We start from the raw sequence: 20,530 nt of genomic DNA on the forward strand, positions 1-20,530 counted from the left end.
TAGTCTTCACTATAGTAACACACACTCAGTTGTTACTACATTAAGCAGCAGGATCAAACATACAATTGCTCTTTTATGAAACACGGAATGTTGCCTACAAGTGTTATTTTCCATCTCACACACACTAACTTAAACAATATAATAAAATGTATTTTCTTAAATCAGCCACCATTTTTAACACTCCAAAATAATAAGAATCATTTGCAACACAGCTTAATACTTTCTTCTTTATCATTATAATTTATCCGGAATTGCCATGTTGCCATATGCAAGAATGGGACTTTATAAATGTTATTAAATAATAATTTACTATGTTCACATTACTAGTTTCAACAACAGATTGCCATCTTCAGATGTGATTATTCCACTAATTGCCCTTACCTTAACCATGCTAAGCCTCACAGCCAGTGAAGTGTCATCTGATGGGTTTGCACTTGAAGCAAGGAGAATTCTTACTTGATCCAAAGTAGCTGATGCAGCAGTTATAAAGGATGATGGATCACTCTTCGGTAAATTACTCACTTCCATTGCAGCAATTCTTTAAAAAAAAAATTAAAAAAAAATCACAAAGAGGACTTCATTGCATCATTTTCCTTTCATCTGGATGCCATAGAACACATTGAATAAAGCAATAAAATTGAATTGAAATTTCTTATCTGAAAGTTTAGCTGTGTGTTACAGATGTAGATCTGAAGTACTGAGAAGCACACACAGCTTGTAGTAATAGTATTTATGTTACAGAGCAAAGTATGTAGTATGTTGTAAATGCATTACATATGTTAAAGTATGATTTAATAGCCCTGTGAACATTGGAAGTATGAAAGTGCTGTAATAGGTTATTATGGTTGTTGATATACAAACCTATTTATTTAGTGGAGTGAAAGGCAAAACACAGTTCTACACTTTTGAATGTTGTTTGCTTTGGTGCACTGAGAAATGGTGACGAATACAACTATGACGCTTACAAGCTGAAGCATAGCTTCTGCTGCTGCCACAGGTACAACTATGGTATGTAGCAGAAAGGATACAAAAGAAAAAATGCAAACACAGTAGAGATAATCACTAAAGAAGAGATTCAGATACCAGTATGAGATTTGTAAATCCATAACATGGAACCACTCATGTAAGTAAAGGTTATTTCATAACTCAAGTCACAGAGTATAGTGCATTTGTTTGGCTGGATGCAGCTTATTACCAATTGTCTTGTGAAGTCAGGAAAACTGCCAACTCAAATATCATGCATGAAGTAACACTCCATATCTTTCCACATCAACAGTTTTCATGTTGTTATATTAAAAAGATAAAACAGGAACTAAATTTTCTGGTAATGAATTATATTCTACTTATATACATTAGTTTTACAACTAGATCACTAGATAAAAGTTGTACATTGAATACAAGCAAATGGACAATTTCAAACTGCCTCTCAGTAATTTTATTACAGTTCTAAGGCCACTACTGGTAATGAGTTCTTATTCTGGAATTTATTCTGGAATATTTTCTAGAAATCATCCTGAAAATGTGAAATGGCCATATTTGGTCACACAACTTTACCAGATTGTAAACTGTCTCAGAACAAGGTTTTCAGTATATACAAAGTGGTCAGAGACTGTCTGAAAAGCCTGTAAGGGCATCGTAGATAATGGTGAGCCGAGAAATAGCTGTTAAGACAAAAATTTGATATGTGGTACCATTTCTGAGTTATTTAGCATCAAAGTCAGCTAGTCAGGCTACTGTGCATGCATATCTGTGCAGCCCATGAGAGTGAGTGTCACCAAATGCAAACCAAACAAACATGTTGCTCACCTAACTTAAATTTATCAATTCATAAAAAGGTACATTTTAACTGGTAATGAGCGTCTGAATAAGTAGTAACTCACAGATCCACTGATATCTGTGCATTACTGCATTTTAGTGAGTGCATTTGCTTGAATTTGCACACACAATGAGCTGGTTGACTAACTTCAAAGCTAAGTAACACACAAACAGTGCAATGTATTGAGTTTTTTCCTCAACAATTATTTCCCAGCATAACTTTCTCTGCAACACCCTTACAAGCTTCTCAGACTGTTTCTGACCACCCTGTATATCCAAAGTTGAATGATATCACAAAAGTTTTGCACATATCACAATACAAAAAGTGAGTCCACCATAAGTGAATAAATAAATAGGCACGACATATATGGCTTACTTGTCTCTCCGTGCTGTAAGTTCAGAAAGCACAAACTGCCACCGTTTCCGAAGCCTTTCAACCTTCTCCTGTATTATAGTGCTCTCTGGTGGCTGGGACTGGCTCAGTATGATACGGCATGATGAGCTAATATTATTCATCATCCTGAAAACAAAACAACAGGTATATTTCAGACAGTAAAAATAGGTGCAACTTAATCATCTGCAACAGAAGTAACATTCTACATGACAGGAGCAACTATGCTAATAGCTCACAATAGGGAGGCAGTTTATCACTGACATGCATTACACACTGAATATCTAGCTCTAAATGTTACAGCCTTCAGCTGCTGATTTAAACATTAAATTATGAAATATATATTGCAAGAGGCACAAAAATACCATTTCATTCACAAGTGTATCTAATTTAAATTTTGCACATTGATAATCTTAACTTTTAACTTTATCGTAAGGTGATGGGTTGTCTGAAAGGCTAATAAATATGTACACATCATTATGCATGCCGACAGAAGTTGCTGTGATATTGCAACACTTGAGGATGAATTCAGATAATTTGAAATGATATGAAACAAAGATATTTTTGCATTCTTTGGATTTACTACAGTCTTGATTATTCACAAAATGACATATGTGGGGAGTTTGAAAAGCAAATTATGCATTATTATGGCAGGCAGAATAACTTCTATTCAGTGCTGCACTATACTTCGTAGTGACACAGATACATGAAACTATTTTCCAACATAGCCACTAAGTCTCCGCAAACAAATTCAAGAACTGCTGTATGAATGTCCTAATTATTGGAACATTTCTTTCCCCTATATGTCTTTTCTCAATTGCCTAGACATTGCCCTCTGCGGTGGCCTTCCTTCCAGATCAACATCACCAATGTCTGTACAGCTTTTCTCAAACTGTTGTCACCATTTCACTATGGCTTGATGCAAAATTGCAGCATGTTCATATACTGCCAGAATTTCATTGTGAATCTGTATCAATTTAGAGATTTTGCCCACAAAAATCATGTTGTCCCATATACTTCAACTTTTGAGTACATTTGCAGTTGCCTCGCCATTTCACTCACAACTTACATTGCACCTGTTATCCCTGCCACAGCAGAACTGTCTGCGTGAAATCCTGAACACGTACTGTAATCTGAAAATGTGCCACTATTGCTGTGTAATGGTCTTAGCATGGGACAATATGTGTATCTTACTTTCTGAAGTCCCTATGGATATAAATTCATGATCAGTTCCAGAAGATCACCTTTTTCTACCAGCTACTGGACCATTCATTGTCAATGGCATAATTTAATGCCAACCCAGAGGGGCACATTTTAGCACATCTATCTCATGACAGTTAGTGCCAACTTTCAATTCAAAGCTGATGCTTCTTCTTAGAATAGCTACCCACTTTTCCTTGCAAGGCCAAGTGCACCCCCACCCCATTCAAGTCTTTAAACCAAAGAAAACAAATTAGTGGCAGAACCGGAACAGAATTCCTGCTGCATGGTAGTCAGCATCAGTATCACTTTGGCATAGAGAGGGTCTAATTAAAAATGACAGTCCATAAAATTAAACTATTTAACACTTTATTAATATGAAATGGGAAGCACCTCTTAATATTCTACAAAATTATATTCATTTGGTCACAACACACCTTTCAACTTCTTAGGTCATCATCAGGAGACAAGTTATCATCTGACAATGGCCTAAGAAGCTGAACACTGGTTCATGATCAAACAATTATAATTTTGCAGAACATTAGGAAGTGTTTTCTATTTAATACTGGTATCATATTCTGCTAAGCACCGATGGAAAATTCAGTTATTTTTAAACACTTTATTTAATAATGGAATTGGTACCTGTGTTTCATAGTGATTTGTTTTTCTAGTTCTTTTAACTTTGACTTTGCCTCTTGCAGAGTTAAATTTTTGGTATTCCACTCACTAATCATTGCCTCTGCAGAGCAAAGCCATTCTGAGAACGTGTCACAATTATTATGCATTCCTCTCCAAATTTCTGTACATTTCAACCAACGACTGGAAAAAAGGAAACATAGGACTGATAAAAAATGTTCTTATGCATGTCCACACACTTACTTATAGTATAAAAGGCTTATAACTATTTCTACTGTTATGGAAGCTTCATAAAAAGAAGTTTACACACAAAGATTCTGCATAGCTATGCATCATATTACATATTAAAAATAATTGTTCAAACTAATATAAAAGGCAGAGAAAGAAAATACAGTGCAAGAATATTTTCCTCTTACCTATGTCTTTCTGTATAGCCACGATTGACAAGGGACCATTCTTCTCTGAGTTTATCGACAACCCGTCTCACTTGCTCAGAATGGTCTCGCCTAATGTGTCTCATCACAGCATCTCTCTGCTGTTCAATTTCATCAATCCTAGGCTTTAATGAAAGCAGCCCTTCTTTGACTATCTGCAACAGTGAATTATATATTAATCACACAATTCAAGGGAAAATGATTACTGTGTTTACACCATCATTACTGCAATTCACGAACCTTTAAAGATTCTTCTTGTGCTGGGAATGTATCATAATCTTTACCATTGAGAGGATATGAATTGAGTTGTCTGGATACAGAAGAGACAACTTCCCTTACTTTGTTTACATGAGTAACAAAATCTGCAGCCTGAACTGCTGCACTGCTCTGAAAAAATTGAAGAAGAGTTTTTTTCAACATTCTTGAATCATATAAAAATTCAATTATTTGGAACTATACTCAAAAGTGTAGCCACATGACCCTACTTCTTTAGGACATATGTGCAGCTGTTTTCTATTTCTTTCTATTTTATTTTTCTTTTTTCTTTTTGCAATTAACACCATAAATTATGAGAATGATATAAGCAGCATGAAACCGATTTAATTATATATCTATGGAACTAGCAGTCATGACAAAAAAAGGAATGATGATTAAACTCTGTTGCAAAGAAGGAACTTCTATGAAACACGTTCTGGGTCAGTCCTTGAAAATGAATTAATTTACCAATTTTTTTCCTTGTGAGCCACTGTTTCATTGTCAGCAACTAACACAGGTGGTATGTGGTGTAGTTGGAGGACAAGGATTTTCTATGCATTTGTAATTTGAGGTTACAGAAAAATGTATCAATGAAAGTAGGAATGAAATGTATGCCTTGCCAAAGACTTCTTGGAAACATATATAACTGAATAAATTTCTTTTATTTCTGTCAATGATCACAAAATCTTTTGGTCCTTAAGACTACCAGTTTAAGTCAGTGCTGAACATCTACAGATCTATTTTGCAACACATCCTAATATAATGAAGCCGTAGTGGCACCATCAAGAAATAAACACAAAATCAGCTCAGCTTCGTCATACATACTTAAAGTATGGTGTAAACTAGGCCACATTGCCAGCAGAGTCATCCTGTTAACAGCACTGCTCATCTAAATAAACTTTATTTTGAAAATATGGTGTAAACTAAGCCACAGTGGCAGCAGAGTCATTCTGTTAGCCGTGCTACTCTTCAACATTAACTTTATTTTGAACGGTAGCACTGTTAACAGGATGACTCTGCTGCCACTGTGGCCTAGTGTACACCATTATTTTAATTATGTGTGATGAAGTTAAGCTGATTTTGTGTGGATTTCTTAACGATGCCACTGTGGCTTCATTATAATAAGACATGTTGTAAAACAGATTGTAAGATGGTCAGTGCTGACTAAAACCAGTAACCTAATGATCAAAATGTTTTATCTTATTGACAGGAATAAAATAAATTTGTTCTACACTTCCTTGATCACTGTTTTAATCTATGAGCATGTTATAGCTTGTGAATATATGACTGATGTGAAACATTGCAAGAACAGAGGAAGAACCCAATGTTGTTCTTTCTGGTCAGAAATCTTTTTCTTATGTATCCATCATGGAGTTCACAGAAGTCATGTATAAAATTGTGGTTGTGAAATATGACAGAACTGTGTTATGGGTCACACTGACACCAGAAGAAAAATTATAACATATTTTCATTAAGATCTAGATTGACTATTTCTCCACAACTTCAAAAATCATACTTATAGCCTTTACCCATTTGTCAAATGCAGTTTCAAATGAATTCATTAGTAACATTAACAACCTGTACTATACTCCATGAACTGTACACTATTTACCTATCTCAAATCTTAGCTGTGTTATGCAAGGACTTCCCAACACATCAACACATCACATTTCCTTCTGAAAATCATTTGATGATGATCCATTAAAACACAATCAGGTCTTTACTTTCTTAGTTTGTTATGCCAGGTTCTAGGCTGGTATACAAATGGTTGAACACACACAATGGCGCAACAGAATAATATGAAATAATATTTCTATACGAATAAGCTTGTTCCCAGTCTGAATATTAATATGCCTGTGGAGAGCTTCTAATAGAGGACAGGGACATCAAAAATAATTGGAGCAATAACAGAAGAACATCACTAACACTTATTGTGAATATTCTCTGTAGCAGTAACCAAATTATGTGACTGTCTTGATGGGGTTTACATGACAAAAGTAAAAATTGTTGCCATGTTGCAAAACAGTTTATCCTGCACACATTGCTGTGTGGTGAGTTAATCATACACACATAGCAAGCTGGAGGTAGTATAATCCATCTTTTCAAATCTGAAAAAATATGCTAAGTAGTATACAAATTTTTCATCATGAGTTCAACATTGACAACTGAACGTGTTTTCCACATGAAATACCAATTCAAAAACAGCTTACACCCCATAATAAAATTTTCACTCACAAGCAGAGTGTGCACTGATATGAAACATCATTAAAACTGTGTGCCAGACTGAGATTTTGAACTCAGGACCTTTGCCTTTCATGGGCAAAGGTCCCAAGTTTGAGTCTCGGCCCAGCACACAGTTTTAATCTGACAGGAAGTTTCTTACAGCCCACGTTACACCATTCCTTTTGCTTCAATATGGACATTTTGAGCTAAACTACATCAGAACCAATCATGCACTGATGATCTCAAACTCACTACTCCAATCTTTCTTCAATATTGCAATTACAAATTTAGAGGAATAATGATAAGAACTGAAAAAAATATGATGTTTCAGGAACAAAATATTTTGTTTCCGAGAATGAAGAGAAAAAGGATAGAAAAAGAAAATACAAATAAGTGAATTGATGCAAAAGTGAAGGTCCATTTACACTGAATGTCATACCCAGAATGAGACAATGCAAATAAATAAATAACATTAAGGAGAAAGTAAATGAACACAGAAATAATGTTAAAATTACAGATTTGTTGAGTAAAAAGAAAGCTTGGTCTAAAAAATATATGTAAATTTAAAATAACTGTTGGAATATCAAGAGAAGGCTAAAAATATGTCAAGGGAAAGAAACAAAATTAAGTGGTCAAAGTACAAAATTAATAAATAATATGTATTGTAGTGCAATATACAATTAAAGCCCAAAAGTCTTTTTTCAGATAGACTTAATTGAGGGAATGAGAGAAGCAAGGGGAAACAAGATAAATATGGGCTGGCACGCAAAGGAAAGAAGAATGTTAATAAGAGATATCTAAAGAAGCAAGGCATGGAAATAACCCACCATGTCCATGCAACTGCATCATGGAGCACATTTTCTAATAATACTTTGTTCTTTGGTAGCACAGAGCCCTAATTCATGAGCATTTATTTGTATCAGAAGCTTTACAATAATCAGGCCAGTTTAGAATATGCAGAGTGCTTGTATTTAAGTAAAATGTACTGGTGTAAAATATTTCTATCTCGATGAAACACATCTTGCCACTTTTAGGTAGGTAGTGGTAAGTGTTTGTACTGATATATATATATATATATATATATATATATATATATATATATATATATATATATATTTTTTTTTTTTTTTTGAGATGGGATAGTCAGACAGGTGAACAATGCAGTAGGAAAATGGTTCAAGAGTCTCATTTAACACACAATCTGTATCATCACGTAATTTTGATCAATGTAAAGGCAATATTAGTTCAGAACTACAAACAAATGTTTTTTTTTTTGTTTTTGTTGGTGAATTCATACAAAGCATTCTGAAAATTTTTTCATTTTTTAAGCATCTTTTTCCAAATTATGTCTGAAATTACAAGCTTAAATAGCAGACGATTTGTGCATAAAACACCAGTTGGCTTGGTGACATTTGTAAACCCTTACATTCCATGCTGTGCAAAAAAATTATTAATTTAACTATGAAAATTTTGCATCTTACACATTTAATACATTAACTAATTACAAATACTACCTTGCTCTCTGGAAGCACTTTTTCCTTCTCCTTGGACCCCTTATGTAGCTGACGGAATTTTTCCTGTATGTCAGTCCATGTATCATTTATATTTGCCACTGTACCTTCACCATGACCAACATTTAATTTAGTTAATTCATTGGACATGTCATTCAGTCTTGAGAACTCCAGATGCTTCTTATCAAATGCAGCTTTTACACCCTAGAAACACACTTTTGAGTCACAAACCTCTACAGTTATATCAAAAGAATATTGAGGATATAACTAAAACAAATATTTTTAACATTACCTATTGTTCCATTATTACACAAAATATACAATTAGTACAACCCAATTTAAAATATAGATCCACCTACCTGCAACTGTCCTTCATCATTATTTGCCAGGTCAATTTTTCGTCTGGCATCTCTTAACCAAACCTCCAGCTCATCTACTAATTTGCTAAAGGCTTTAAATTTCTGTTCCGCTTGTTGGGCTTGAGATTTCTGGAACTGTAAAATTTTGTACAACAAAAATTTTGATTCATGTATGGTGAAGAGCTCTTTCAGTTATAGGGTATTACATCAAGAAATGACAATTTTATCAATTGAGAGCAATGTCTGTAAATAAGTTCATGATTGTGTTATAGCATTTTATTAGGTCCACCTTAATCACATAAATTGTATAATTCACAATTACCACTTTTGGCCATTGCCATCTTTGGATCTGTTACAAAGAGTGGTGTAGCAACCTAAGTTCAATTAGCTGAAGTAAAATCTGTAACAGGCCTAGTGATACATAAGAATATAAGAAATATTAATATGGTTAACAGCCATGCATAACAGCCATATGCACCATAAACGTATTCTGATGTAATTATCACCATCAATATCTATACTGGGTGGTCAGAAACAGTCTGTAAAATTTGTAAGGCTGTTGTAGTGGAGGTTGTGCTGAGAAATAATTGTTAAGAAAAAAATTCGATACATTGCATCATCAGATTCAAGTGGTCCACCAGAGACAGTGCCTCCAAATGTGTTGTTTTGGTTTCCCAAAACTAAGCAAGAGAGTGATACAAAAATTGGACATGAGATGGTAGTAAGGTTTGAACTTGAGCTGAAGGCTGAGCAGCCTCATGTGCTATCATCCACACTATAAGAACAACTGACACTAACCACATCTGGCAGGCCACTGGAATTTGCATGCACTATGGCCTGATTGGCTAACTTCAAAGTTTATTAACTCAAAAATGGCGCAATGTACTGAATTTTTTTCTTAACAATTATTTCTCAGCAAAACTTATGCCACAACACCCTCACAAGCTCTTCATACTGCTTCTGATCATTCGGTATATCTAGGTACATACTAAGTGCTACTAAGGTCCTAGGTATGTTTTTATATACATAACTATGGCCTGTAAAGGGTATTAATGCTAGGGTACATGAGTAATTAGTGTCATAAATAAGCATCTGCTAATAAAACATGAACTGACATAAATATGTGGAAATAAAATCCATACTTAAAATCAACATAAAATGTGTAAAGTATAATAATTTGTAAGCTCTTAACCTGTCAAAGTATACAACACATAATCACGTAAGAGTCACAATAAAAAGTTTAAAACTTACTTCACACTTATGAATCAAAACCTTTCTGCTTGACAAAACTATTAAACATAAATGTAAGAGTAAGATAATTTACAAGATGGGATTATTAACTAAAATCTTGATAGACAATGACACATGTGGTGTGAAGTTGTAGTGGTGCTACCTTTAACCTCCTTTCTTAAGAATTTTTTTTGTTTGGTACGAACTGTGTGTTCAAAATGAACCTTTACAAATAAAGAAATGACAGTGTTTGATGAAATAAATAATTAATGAGTCAAGAGATTAATTCAGAAATCATGCCTATGTTGAAAGTGCAACATAGTAGGTAGTAAACCAGACAACACTTCTAGGTTACACCAACATTAGTATTTGGGTGAAGACTGTTTTCAATTTTGAGATTTGTTGTAAACTTTAACTCTTGAATGTGTATTGATATGACAATGAAAACATCTTAAAAGTGAGCAAAACTTTATTTTTATTTCTAAATGACTGGTGAGATTATAATTACAAACATATAATTTTTATGCATTGTTAGTGTTTCTAGTAACTTGTAAATAACTTTCAGATAACTTTATACACTACATTTAATTCTTATAGGTAATCTGCGAGATGAAAAATTGTGGATGCCTATATTTTTAACAGTTTCCCATCTAGAGAACTGTAAAGTAAGAGGCATTTAAGGTAATCTCCTAAATTAAAGTATTATGTACAGGTTATGATGAATAAAATAATTTCAAAAGAAACTATGTACCTCAGTTTCTGACTTCACTTGATGCCACTTGTCACGAAGTTTGTCTTGGGAAGATTCTTTAAGCTGTTCAGCTCTTGAAGGATCACTGGAGTGGACTGTAAGTACAAGTCCATCTCCTCTGCTTATCAATGTAGCAGCATCAGGAGCAAGCAAACTGAATTCTCGCTCAAGTACCTGAAATTTCCTTCTGATGTCATAATAGCAGTGACTACTAAGTTGATGCTATAATACATCTACATCAGGTAATCAAGAGATAAGAAAAAAATATTGCTGATGCAACAACACATTCAACCAGTTACAGACACACACACACACACACACACACACACACACACACACACACACACACAGTGTTATAAACGAGCATTTTGAAAAAAATCTGTTTCTTATTCGTTTTCACTGCGAAATAAAATTTTGGTTCATAGTTGATGCTATGACAGCACACAATAATGTTTCACTAATATCCCACTGAAGATCAATTTCAAACAGTTTAACATCTTACAAATGAAAGAAGTAATACTATGGACTTGAGAGGCAGACATATTATCTCACCTCGAGCCTTTTTATGGGATCTTTTTCATTTGTAACAGCTCGCACAGTTTCCAGCATAGCATCCATTCTGCAGAGCATATGCTGTGCTTCATCCTCAAATTCAGCAATCTCAGTAACAAGTGATTGGCTGAGTAATGCTTGTGCAACTGTTGGTGTTCCTGAGTGTTTCAGCTGTGATGGAAAGCTACGTTCAGATTTCACTGTAACTGCAGTTGTGGAGCTGGGAGGAAGCTTCTCAGCCTTTCGGACACTGGCTTCCTTTCTCGAAGAAAGAATGGCCTGAAAGTATTGTAGATATAGTGTTAAAGATAGTTCTTACAAGTGCAATGTTCATTTATATAAAAGAGACATAATTAGAACCACAACAGATTTCAGATGAACTGACAATCATACTTCCCTGAGAAAATACATTTCTTTGAAGTATGTAAGAGAAATAACTACAGCCCAGATTGGAGTTCAAACATTCTCAGTCTCTGAAATGACAGAATCAAAACACTACAAGAAAACCAGTTTCTAAAAATGAAAATTATATAAAAATCTCACTTCTTTACAGTAATTTACACTATTTAGTTACAGAAAACAATCTTAGTTAAAAATATTAGCAGTGAATTACTAAACACAGATACAGAGATAAATAGTAACCATTATATTTACACATACTATACTTTCACTGCCAGTAATACAGGATTTTTTATAAAATGATGGTATACGCTGTGCTTGTAATATGTCTATATTATTGAAAATAGTTAATACTTTGTTCCCTTGTTGCAGGAGATATGAGTCCCTATATTGATGACAAAGAAAACAATAACCACTGAGAGTTTATGCTCATGTGAGCTGACCTAGGAACAAGTCTTTGGTGCCTAACAGTTCCAAACTGAGAGTTGACCGAATTACATTACAAGTGTTGAACAATCGCATCATATTTAAGTACAACATAATCCATACCAGTATGTTTTTAACATTAATAGACTGACATCTATAAATCCTATTTAAGTAAGAACATAAACACAATGCTGTTCACAAGTCACTGTATCTACATCTCCTGAAAGGTGCCAGTGATGACCAGTTGATGCAACACATCATGTCCAACAACAAAGTAACACTCCACACGTGTGGCCTTGTCAGCGAACATAATTATCACAAACATGCAGGTGAACAGCAACATGTGGTTGAGGAGTGGGAACCTCAAAAGTAAATGACAGATTAGATACAACAGCAATCAGCCCTCTGTTTTAAAGAAACGACATTCTCCAGCACAAATTACTGTTACACGTAATTGCACTCATTACATTTTCAAATGTGAAGGATGGCATTGCAGTCATCACAATATTACAATAATGCATAGAACCTCTCCCTCTTGCTACTGTCATGGAGTACTACAGAAATACCATTTTCCCCAACATGTGAGTGGATTGTTACAATTTCCACATCTTTCTGGATACAACATCCCCCTAAGCAGGTTTTATTCATGCACCCACCCATCCAGATTTACATTTTCCAATGTTTCTCTAAATTGCTCAACATAAAAGATGGGAAAGTTCCCCCGGCCAATTTCCTTTCCCGGCCTTGTCCACTCTGTGCTTGAGCTTCATTTCTAATGGCCTTATCATAGACATCAGAAGGCTCATTTTTATCACATGGCTCCATGAAATTAAAGTTTTGTGTAGGTGAAGTGAATAATCTACAGGGTCTGATAAGTCATATTTGGGATGCAGTTACAGTTATTGCCCCAAATATATTGAATAGTGCATTTTGTGCAACACAATACTGCCATGAACAGAGTTTTAAAATCTGTGATGGACACACAAAAGTACATTAAAGGCCACCAATGTAAGTGCTATTAGAATACACTATAAATACTACAAGGTCTGTGGAATGATTAAATGAATCTAACATCTGACACATATTCCATTAAATGTTGTAGGAAATTTCTCGCAGAATATAAATACTTTCGGATTAAAGGAGACCAATCACTGAAAAGCAGAGGCACTGAGTTGATGTTAGACACACACAAAAGACAGAAAACTTGCTAGCTTACAGAGTTATCCTTCAAAAATGCCTCAACATGGGGCTGGCTGCACTAACAGTACCAACGCTGTATTCAAGCAGGTGGACTGGTTGTGATGGAGGTAGTGTCAGGTACAGTGCGTAGAGGGAGAGGCAGGAAGGGGGCAAGGAGGTGGACTGGGGTTGTGTGGCTAGCAGCTCTGAGTCCTAGTCCACAAACAGATTTCCCATGCCATATCCTCATACACTTCCAGTCCTCCCCACATTCCCAAGAATCAGCTACAAAGAAGTCCCCTCCCCCTCCCCCCTCATCTCCCAGAATCACCACAGATGGAAACAACTGAACTATATTCTTCAACAGGGCTTTGATTATCTCTCATCCTGCTCTGAAATCAGGGACATCCTTCCTACCCCTCCTAAAGCAGTGATCTGTCACCCACCCGACCTACACAACATACTAGTCCATTCCTATGCCACTCCAATGCCCCCCCCCCCCCCCCCCAAGGCAGACCAAGGAGCAATATTTGCCCAACCCGTCGACCCAGCACTTCCTACTCCAGTCCTGTCACTTCATGAGATGCCAGGCCACCTGTGAAAGTAGCCATATCATGTACTAACTCTGCTACAAACAGAACACAGCTTTTTATGTCAGTATGACTACCAACAGCACATCATCTGCTCCCATGATTGTCCAGACCTAAATCTCAGATACCCTGCTGACCTGCGACCTCCACCCAATATTTCCCATTCCTCCTGTTACCCCTTCCAAACAATGTCCTCACATCACTTTCTATGTGCACCGTTTCCTATTGGCCTCCACAATTGTGCATTACATACTCGGCCCACATACCTGCCGCCCCACCCTCCTGCAATCCTAGTCGGCAAACCGGCTGCGGAAATCTCGACACTTCTGCTTTTTGGTGGACAGCCTCCTTTAATCCAAAAGTATTTGCATGTTCCATCAAGATATTTTACATTTTCCCCAGACATGATAAAAATTTTGTGAATTATTGAGACAGGTAAATCTGTGATAAAAATGCATCACCTAGCTCACATGAAAAGGCATCAGCACAAAAATGTGTATGTGCACTCACGTAATTAACAGCACATGTATGTTATAATTAACTCCATGTAGGTTACAAAGAACTTTGATGAGTAGATGAGGTAAACTAGGTACACAATAAAATGATGGGGAGAATATAAGATAGAAGTAATAGAGAACAGAACATCAGAGACACATTTAAGTACTGGGGGAGATATATGTTTTATGATGTGGTTAGTTGTCTTTTCATGCAATTTCACCTACGATTTTCAGTTACTGTATTCACTTCTGTTAATTGGATCAATGACAATGTACACTAGCTGATATAAAAAGTTAACCACCCAAATGAGAAGAAGAAACAAAATGAGATTTCAAGGGTTGAGAGGTTATGTAATGGTATGTTATTTCAGTTGTTACAACATCAAGTCAAATTTACAAAGGACTTGGCAGTATGGGCACACTTACCAGTATGATGGTGCACCCTGTCTGGCCTGGATGTATGCATTAATTTGTTTGAGAAGGTTATAAAGGCATTGTGTCCTCTCCAGAGGCAAGGTGGCTCACAACTGTTGTAACTAGTTCCTGATATCTTGTATACTAGTAACTGGACAGAAGTAACATCTGAGCTGGTCCCATATTTTCTACTAGGGACAGATCTGGGGATATGGCTGGCCACAGGAGTACATCAGGATCATGCAGACAATTCATGAAGACAGGTATGGACAATCATTGTTTTGTTGAACTCTGACACCACAATACTGTCACACGAGAGGTGACACATGAGCACAGAGGAAAATCATGACATACCACTGTGCTGTCAAATTCCCTCAATCACTACCAGTCATGACCAGAAATCATACCCAATGGCTGCCCACACCACAAAACCAAAAGTAGCATTGCTGTGGCTTTCCAAAACATTGGAAGAATGGAACCTCTCTCCAGGTTGCTGCCATACTCACTGATGACGGTCATCCAGGGTAATGCAAAACTGTGATTCATTGCTGAACAAAATGCAATGCCGTTCATCAGCAGTCCATGCTTCCTGGTCACAGCACAATACAAATGCAGCTTTTTGTGTTGTTGTGTTGACAGCAGCTTATTCATGTGACGGAAATTGCCTAGTCTGGCTGCTGCAGGTGTCTGATGACAAATGGTGTGGGATGACACACTGTTGCGTGGTTGACTGGAACCTAGACAATAAGTACACCTGTTCTCATATCCCCATGCAGTCCAATATCAGGCCACTGCCATATTTGAATGCCCCAAAAATTTGGATACTGGACAATTTGGTCAGCCAACCAAATGGAGGCGCAGAATGAGGTTAAGTTCAAACTTCGTCAGTTACTGAAAACGCTGTCTCACGCAAGTAGACAGCTACCCAGTGTCCTTTGCAGTGATCACTCAACATCCATCACTGTTCAGGCCCCTTTTATATCCTACCAGGCACTATAATAACACTAAACAAAACAACATTAATGCACTCTGTTGACCATTCTACCTGTCACAGATAGTTCTAATTCTTATCATATTTACATACAACTCCCCCCCCACCACCACCACCACCACCACCAATGGTGTGTACATGTAATATGTTACATTGACATCTGACCATGTCTTCTGGGTGCTTCACTTTTTCTGTCAGCCAGAATTTCAATAAAAAATCCATGGTGGTAGTTGTCTACTGTTCATTTATATCTTGTCCTGTTCTATCACTTTTTTGCCCACAATCCTGGGTTAATGTCTGATCAATTCTCGAGAAATAAAATCCCTATTCTTTAACACTCTCACCTGTTTTTCCCTGCACGGAAAAACCCCTAGTCTTAACAGTTTGAGATTATTTCATCTTTCCAATAACAGAAAGGACATAGGAAACCTCATTCTACATACTTAACAATTATTATTAGGTGTAATTACAAGTCAACTAGAAAATTAAGCACACAGGAATGAAAATGCAAAGGGAAAATGGTGGACAAGGTAAATTCGATAGTTAAGCAAAACCCAAATTTGTTGTGTGACTGCCCATTAATTAGTTTTAAATAATATAGGTTGCTTTATCTTAAACTTAGTTTGAACAATTCTTTTATCTTTAAGCAATTTATACAGATAATTTGGTTTGATCTGTATAAACTTATGACTCAAATAAAGAGAGAATTTAATTCATGTTTTGAAAATATTAGGTCTTCTCTTTTTATTTTCACAATTATGATCACCACTCAACTTCTCATAGCTCTTAAATGAACTGATTCCATTTATTTTCCTTCCCCTACATTCTCAGTTAATAACACTTTGCCAGGTGCTATCACTTGCATTAACTTCCATTAATCTGCAACAGTTTTTCTCCATCTGACCCTATAGCACATGGATATTGTTATCTCTCTTGGTAACACATACTTTGTAATATCTCAATCATGATAAATATGAACAGCAACAAAAAAGACCATATAAATACATTATTTCATATACAACTCCATCAACACATCTTGAAATCCAATTATACGTGTAAATGGCCCTTATAAATCCCAAGTTAATAAAGTCTTGCATTTCAGAATAGACATAGCTAAACAAATTAGTTTACACAGCAGAAAATAGTTGTTACCAAATTAATAACTATAGTTAAAGCCTTACTTGTACACTTTAGAAACATGACTTTAATTATATAATTAATCTAGATGATATAAAGGGATAACAATTATTACTTTAAAAAAATGCTGAAGTTACTTTGCTTCACATGGCATTTCATTGCTGCTCACCACACAACAAGCAGCTTGTGTCCTGTCCCTTTATCTAGATAGTAACATGTAATGAAACATAAAGGCTTTTCTTGGAATCCACTCACTGTCCACTTAAATTTTTAACACCTGAGTTAAAGTCTACCTTGATCATTACAATGTTATTTTCAGTGCAGTTATATTGCTGTATCAGCAAGACTTTACAAAAGATAATAATGTCAACAGTAGTAATTTTATAACAAAGTTGACATCCCATGCTTTTGAACTAATCCATTTTCTGACTGCAGCACAATTGAAGAACCAAGTTTTCAGTGTGTTAGACAGAAGTACAAGAATTTGTTGTCAGTGAAGCCAAGGGAGTGACAGTGAGCCTAAAACACAGCACAGGCAGTTCAAGGTAGCAAAGAAGGTATATGTCAGTTAAGAAAGTTTGCAGTATGGAATAGAAAGTTACACTTATCAATAGGGAACACATTGATGTGATACAATGCAAAAAGACATATGTTTAGTATAAAAAATTCTTAATGGTAGATTTGGTGCGTGCAGATACTTTAGGTCAGGAGACAAAATCCCAGAGTTAGTGCATTTATCTTGTTAGTGAGATTTGATGTCGGTAGAACATACTGTTACACTTGTGGTTTGTATTTTTATGTTGGTGATGAAAATGTTTAGCCACTTTTGTTTCTGGTCTCCGGATGAAAGAAGTTCAAAAACAAGAGACATCATCTCTGGTGACAATAAAAAGATCATCATCATCTTTAGATTTTTTATCCCACAAGTAGTAAGGCATCCTTCTATGAGGTGGCAAAAGATGTGGAACAAAATGTTAGTATTCTAGTAGCCAAGCATACTTATAAATATACAGCTAAAATATTATATCATCCTAGATATTTGGCTCACACACTTCAGTAACAGTCTTATGAAACTGAGTAGCAAACATTAACATTTGAAATGATAATATGTAACTAAACAACACATGAGTTTATGCAGCTGTAAACTTTAAAAAGTATTTTACAGACAATAATAAATAATTTTATTAAGTATGTATGTACATGTAAAACAATACAACAGTTTACTTATACAATCAAAACAAAAATAGATTGGTATCAATTTTATCACTCAGAGACCCATTATTTACCTTATTTTTAGAGAGATGCTTAACCCACCTTGTCCAGATGCTGAGAAATAAGGTGACCAAACGATGCATTTTCATCATCATCTGAACTTGAGCTGTTATTCAGCTCAAGAGGAGATACGCCATCATCTGAAAACTCCACAACATCATCAGTTTCTTTGTCACTTCCATAAAAACTGTCATACTCTTCAGCCTCTAAAGTGGTCAATGGCAAAGTTACATTTTCTTTAGGAATGTCATCTATGGCTGATGATATTTCAGGGTTACAGAAGCTCCCAGTAATTTTATAAGTTTTTGAAACTTCTATTTCCTTCTTCAGTATTACTTCTTTGAGAGCTGATGATGTATTCTTCTCAAATATTTTTCCATCTTTTTGTGATGCAGGTAGAGCCTTATTGTTAGTAAGTTCAGGCACAAACTGTTCATTGTCAGTGTCTATTATTAAGTACTCGGCACACTCTGGTTCACGCCATGCAGTCACTGTCGTCCGCTCAGTTTTATTAACTCTATCGGTTATTTGGAGGCAAAGTTCAGGTGGAGTTTCAGTGGGTACTGCTAATGGTGTAGGAGGTGGGGTGGGTGTCACATGCACTTCTACTTCATAACCTGGGATAGAAAGTTTAGGAGTTGGTGATATATTCAGGGAATGTGCAGTTTCGGTTAAAAGTTGATCAACGGGTTGAGTACATGCATTTGACACACTGTTCATGCTGTTCTTGGGACTCACCCTGATGATTTCTTCATCAGTCTCTTTCCTCTGCACTTTGGGTGAGCCCTGTACAGTCTCTTGCTTGGTAAGTTTTTTATTCGATATCACAGTGTCAAATAATCCATCTTTGTCATTTTCTTGCACTCCAGTATCAGTAACTGTTGTATCTTCAGTTTGACCTTTGTCTTCATTATCTGTTTCTGCAGCAGATTCTTCTGGTTCTTCTTCAGTGTCTTCAACAATTTCAACCATTTCAACAGCCTGGGGCCCATAATGCATTGATGTTTCCACATTCCTACTTGGATACATGACGTGTTTCACTATTTCAATTGCTTTTACTTCAACCATTTGACATGGATCTGCTGCCTGATGCTGGGAGATATCACTGAAATTAGTGTCTGGAGAGGAACTAATCAGAGTATTGTTTGACACCTGTGAGAATAGAACACTGTCTTTTGCTAAACGGAACGTGTCACTGTCGTCATTTGACGAACCGTCTCTGACACTATCCTCTAATTCACTAGTAGACATTTTGGTGCTACCACTGGCAATTTTTGGCTCTGTCATTTGTATAACATCTGGAATAACCATTTTATTCACAACCAGGCCCTTTACTGCTGTTTCATTTACCACATCTTCTTCCATAACAGGGCCCCCAGTATCCACTGCAGACACTGTCTCTTTGTTATTTGTTGGAACTGCATTATAATGATGATTATTAACCTTCACTGACTCTTCTAATGTTGCTGTGTCTTCAAATGCTGGGTTCAGGTAACCAACGCCCACATCAAATTGTGTTCCTTCAAATTTGTTAGAAAAGTCATTGACAACTGGTGATGATGATGCATCTGAATTAGTTGTGGGAGGTTCAACAAGCAATTCCTGGAATGCTGCAGGTTCATCTGCTACTACTTGCCCTTCAGTTCCCTTTACAGAAACCAAAGGAGAAGCCTCATGAATTTTATGATACATTTCTTGTGGCTCTCTCCCCCTAGAGTCTCCACTTGTTGGTTCTGCAGCTAGCGAATTATCACCAGGATTGGCTGTTTCGTTCTTGTTTGAATTATTGACTTTTTGTGTCCAGCCCTGGAAAAACAAGGGCTTTTAAGATTTTTGGAGTAACTCATTAACATATGCGCACTTTCTTTGTGAAAAAAAAAAAGTTTTGAAAGGAAGTGTTAAGTGTAAAATATTTGAATCTGGTGTCTGATGATGTAACGCAATAACTGAGCCTTAAAAATATCTGATATTAGTTTTATTATGAAATATTATTTGCCTGTTAATAATAGTAGTGCAGTTTAAATATGACAGATGTCATGCAGTTTGAAAGTTCTGCTCCGAGTTTCTAAAAGAAACCATCACCGTTCGTGCAACGTGATGCATAGCACAGCAGAAAGTGCATAAAATATTCATTACATCAACTACCATGTAATGCAGCAATGCTCTTCGTGGGAGCAATGAGAACATTTTACATGTAAGTGAAGCCAACAGACAACATTAAAAGTCACATTCTTCTTCAATTTTTACACGGTCAGTAGGAAAACTATG

The 20,530-nt window shown here is 35.9% G+C and overlaps 1 protein-coding gene across 1 annotated transcript in view; it reads right to left on the reverse strand.

Moving 5' to 3' along the window:
- Positions 1 to 20,530, reverse strand: part of LOC126471168 (dystrophin, isoforms A/C/F/G/H-like) — an 881,357-nt gene that overhangs the window by 143,579 nt on the left and 717,248 nt on the right. The window contains exons 34-43 of the mRNA XM_050099271.1: positions 18,305 to 20,068; positions 11,358 to 11,636; positions 10,806 to 10,979; positions 8,825 to 8,959; positions 8,469 to 8,669; positions 4,717 to 4,863; positions 4,459 to 4,631; positions 4,049 to 4,225; positions 2,192 to 2,335; positions 382 to 538 (exon numbers count right to left, since the gene is read on the reverse strand). Of these exons, the coding sequence (XP_049955228.1) occupies positions 382 to 538; positions 2,192 to 2,335; positions 4,049 to 4,225; positions 4,459 to 4,631; positions 4,717 to 4,863; positions 8,469 to 8,669; positions 8,825 to 8,959; positions 10,806 to 10,979; positions 11,358 to 11,636; positions 18,305 to 20,068 (3,351 nt within the window). The remainder of the gene's footprint in view (positions 1 to 381; positions 539 to 2,191; positions 2,336 to 4,048; positions 4,226 to 4,458; positions 4,632 to 4,716; positions 4,864 to 8,468; positions 8,670 to 8,824; positions 8,960 to 10,805; positions 10,980 to 11,357; positions 11,637 to 18,304; positions 20,069 to 20,530) is intronic.

Source organism: Schistocerca serialis, chromosome 3, assembly GCF_023864345.2.
Source record: "Schistocerca serialis cubense isolate TAMUIC-IGC-003099 chromosome 3, iqSchSeri2.2, whole genome shotgun sequence".
Taxonomy (NCBI): domain Eukaryota; kingdom Metazoa; phylum Arthropoda; class Insecta; order Orthoptera; family Acrididae; genus Schistocerca; species Schistocerca serialis.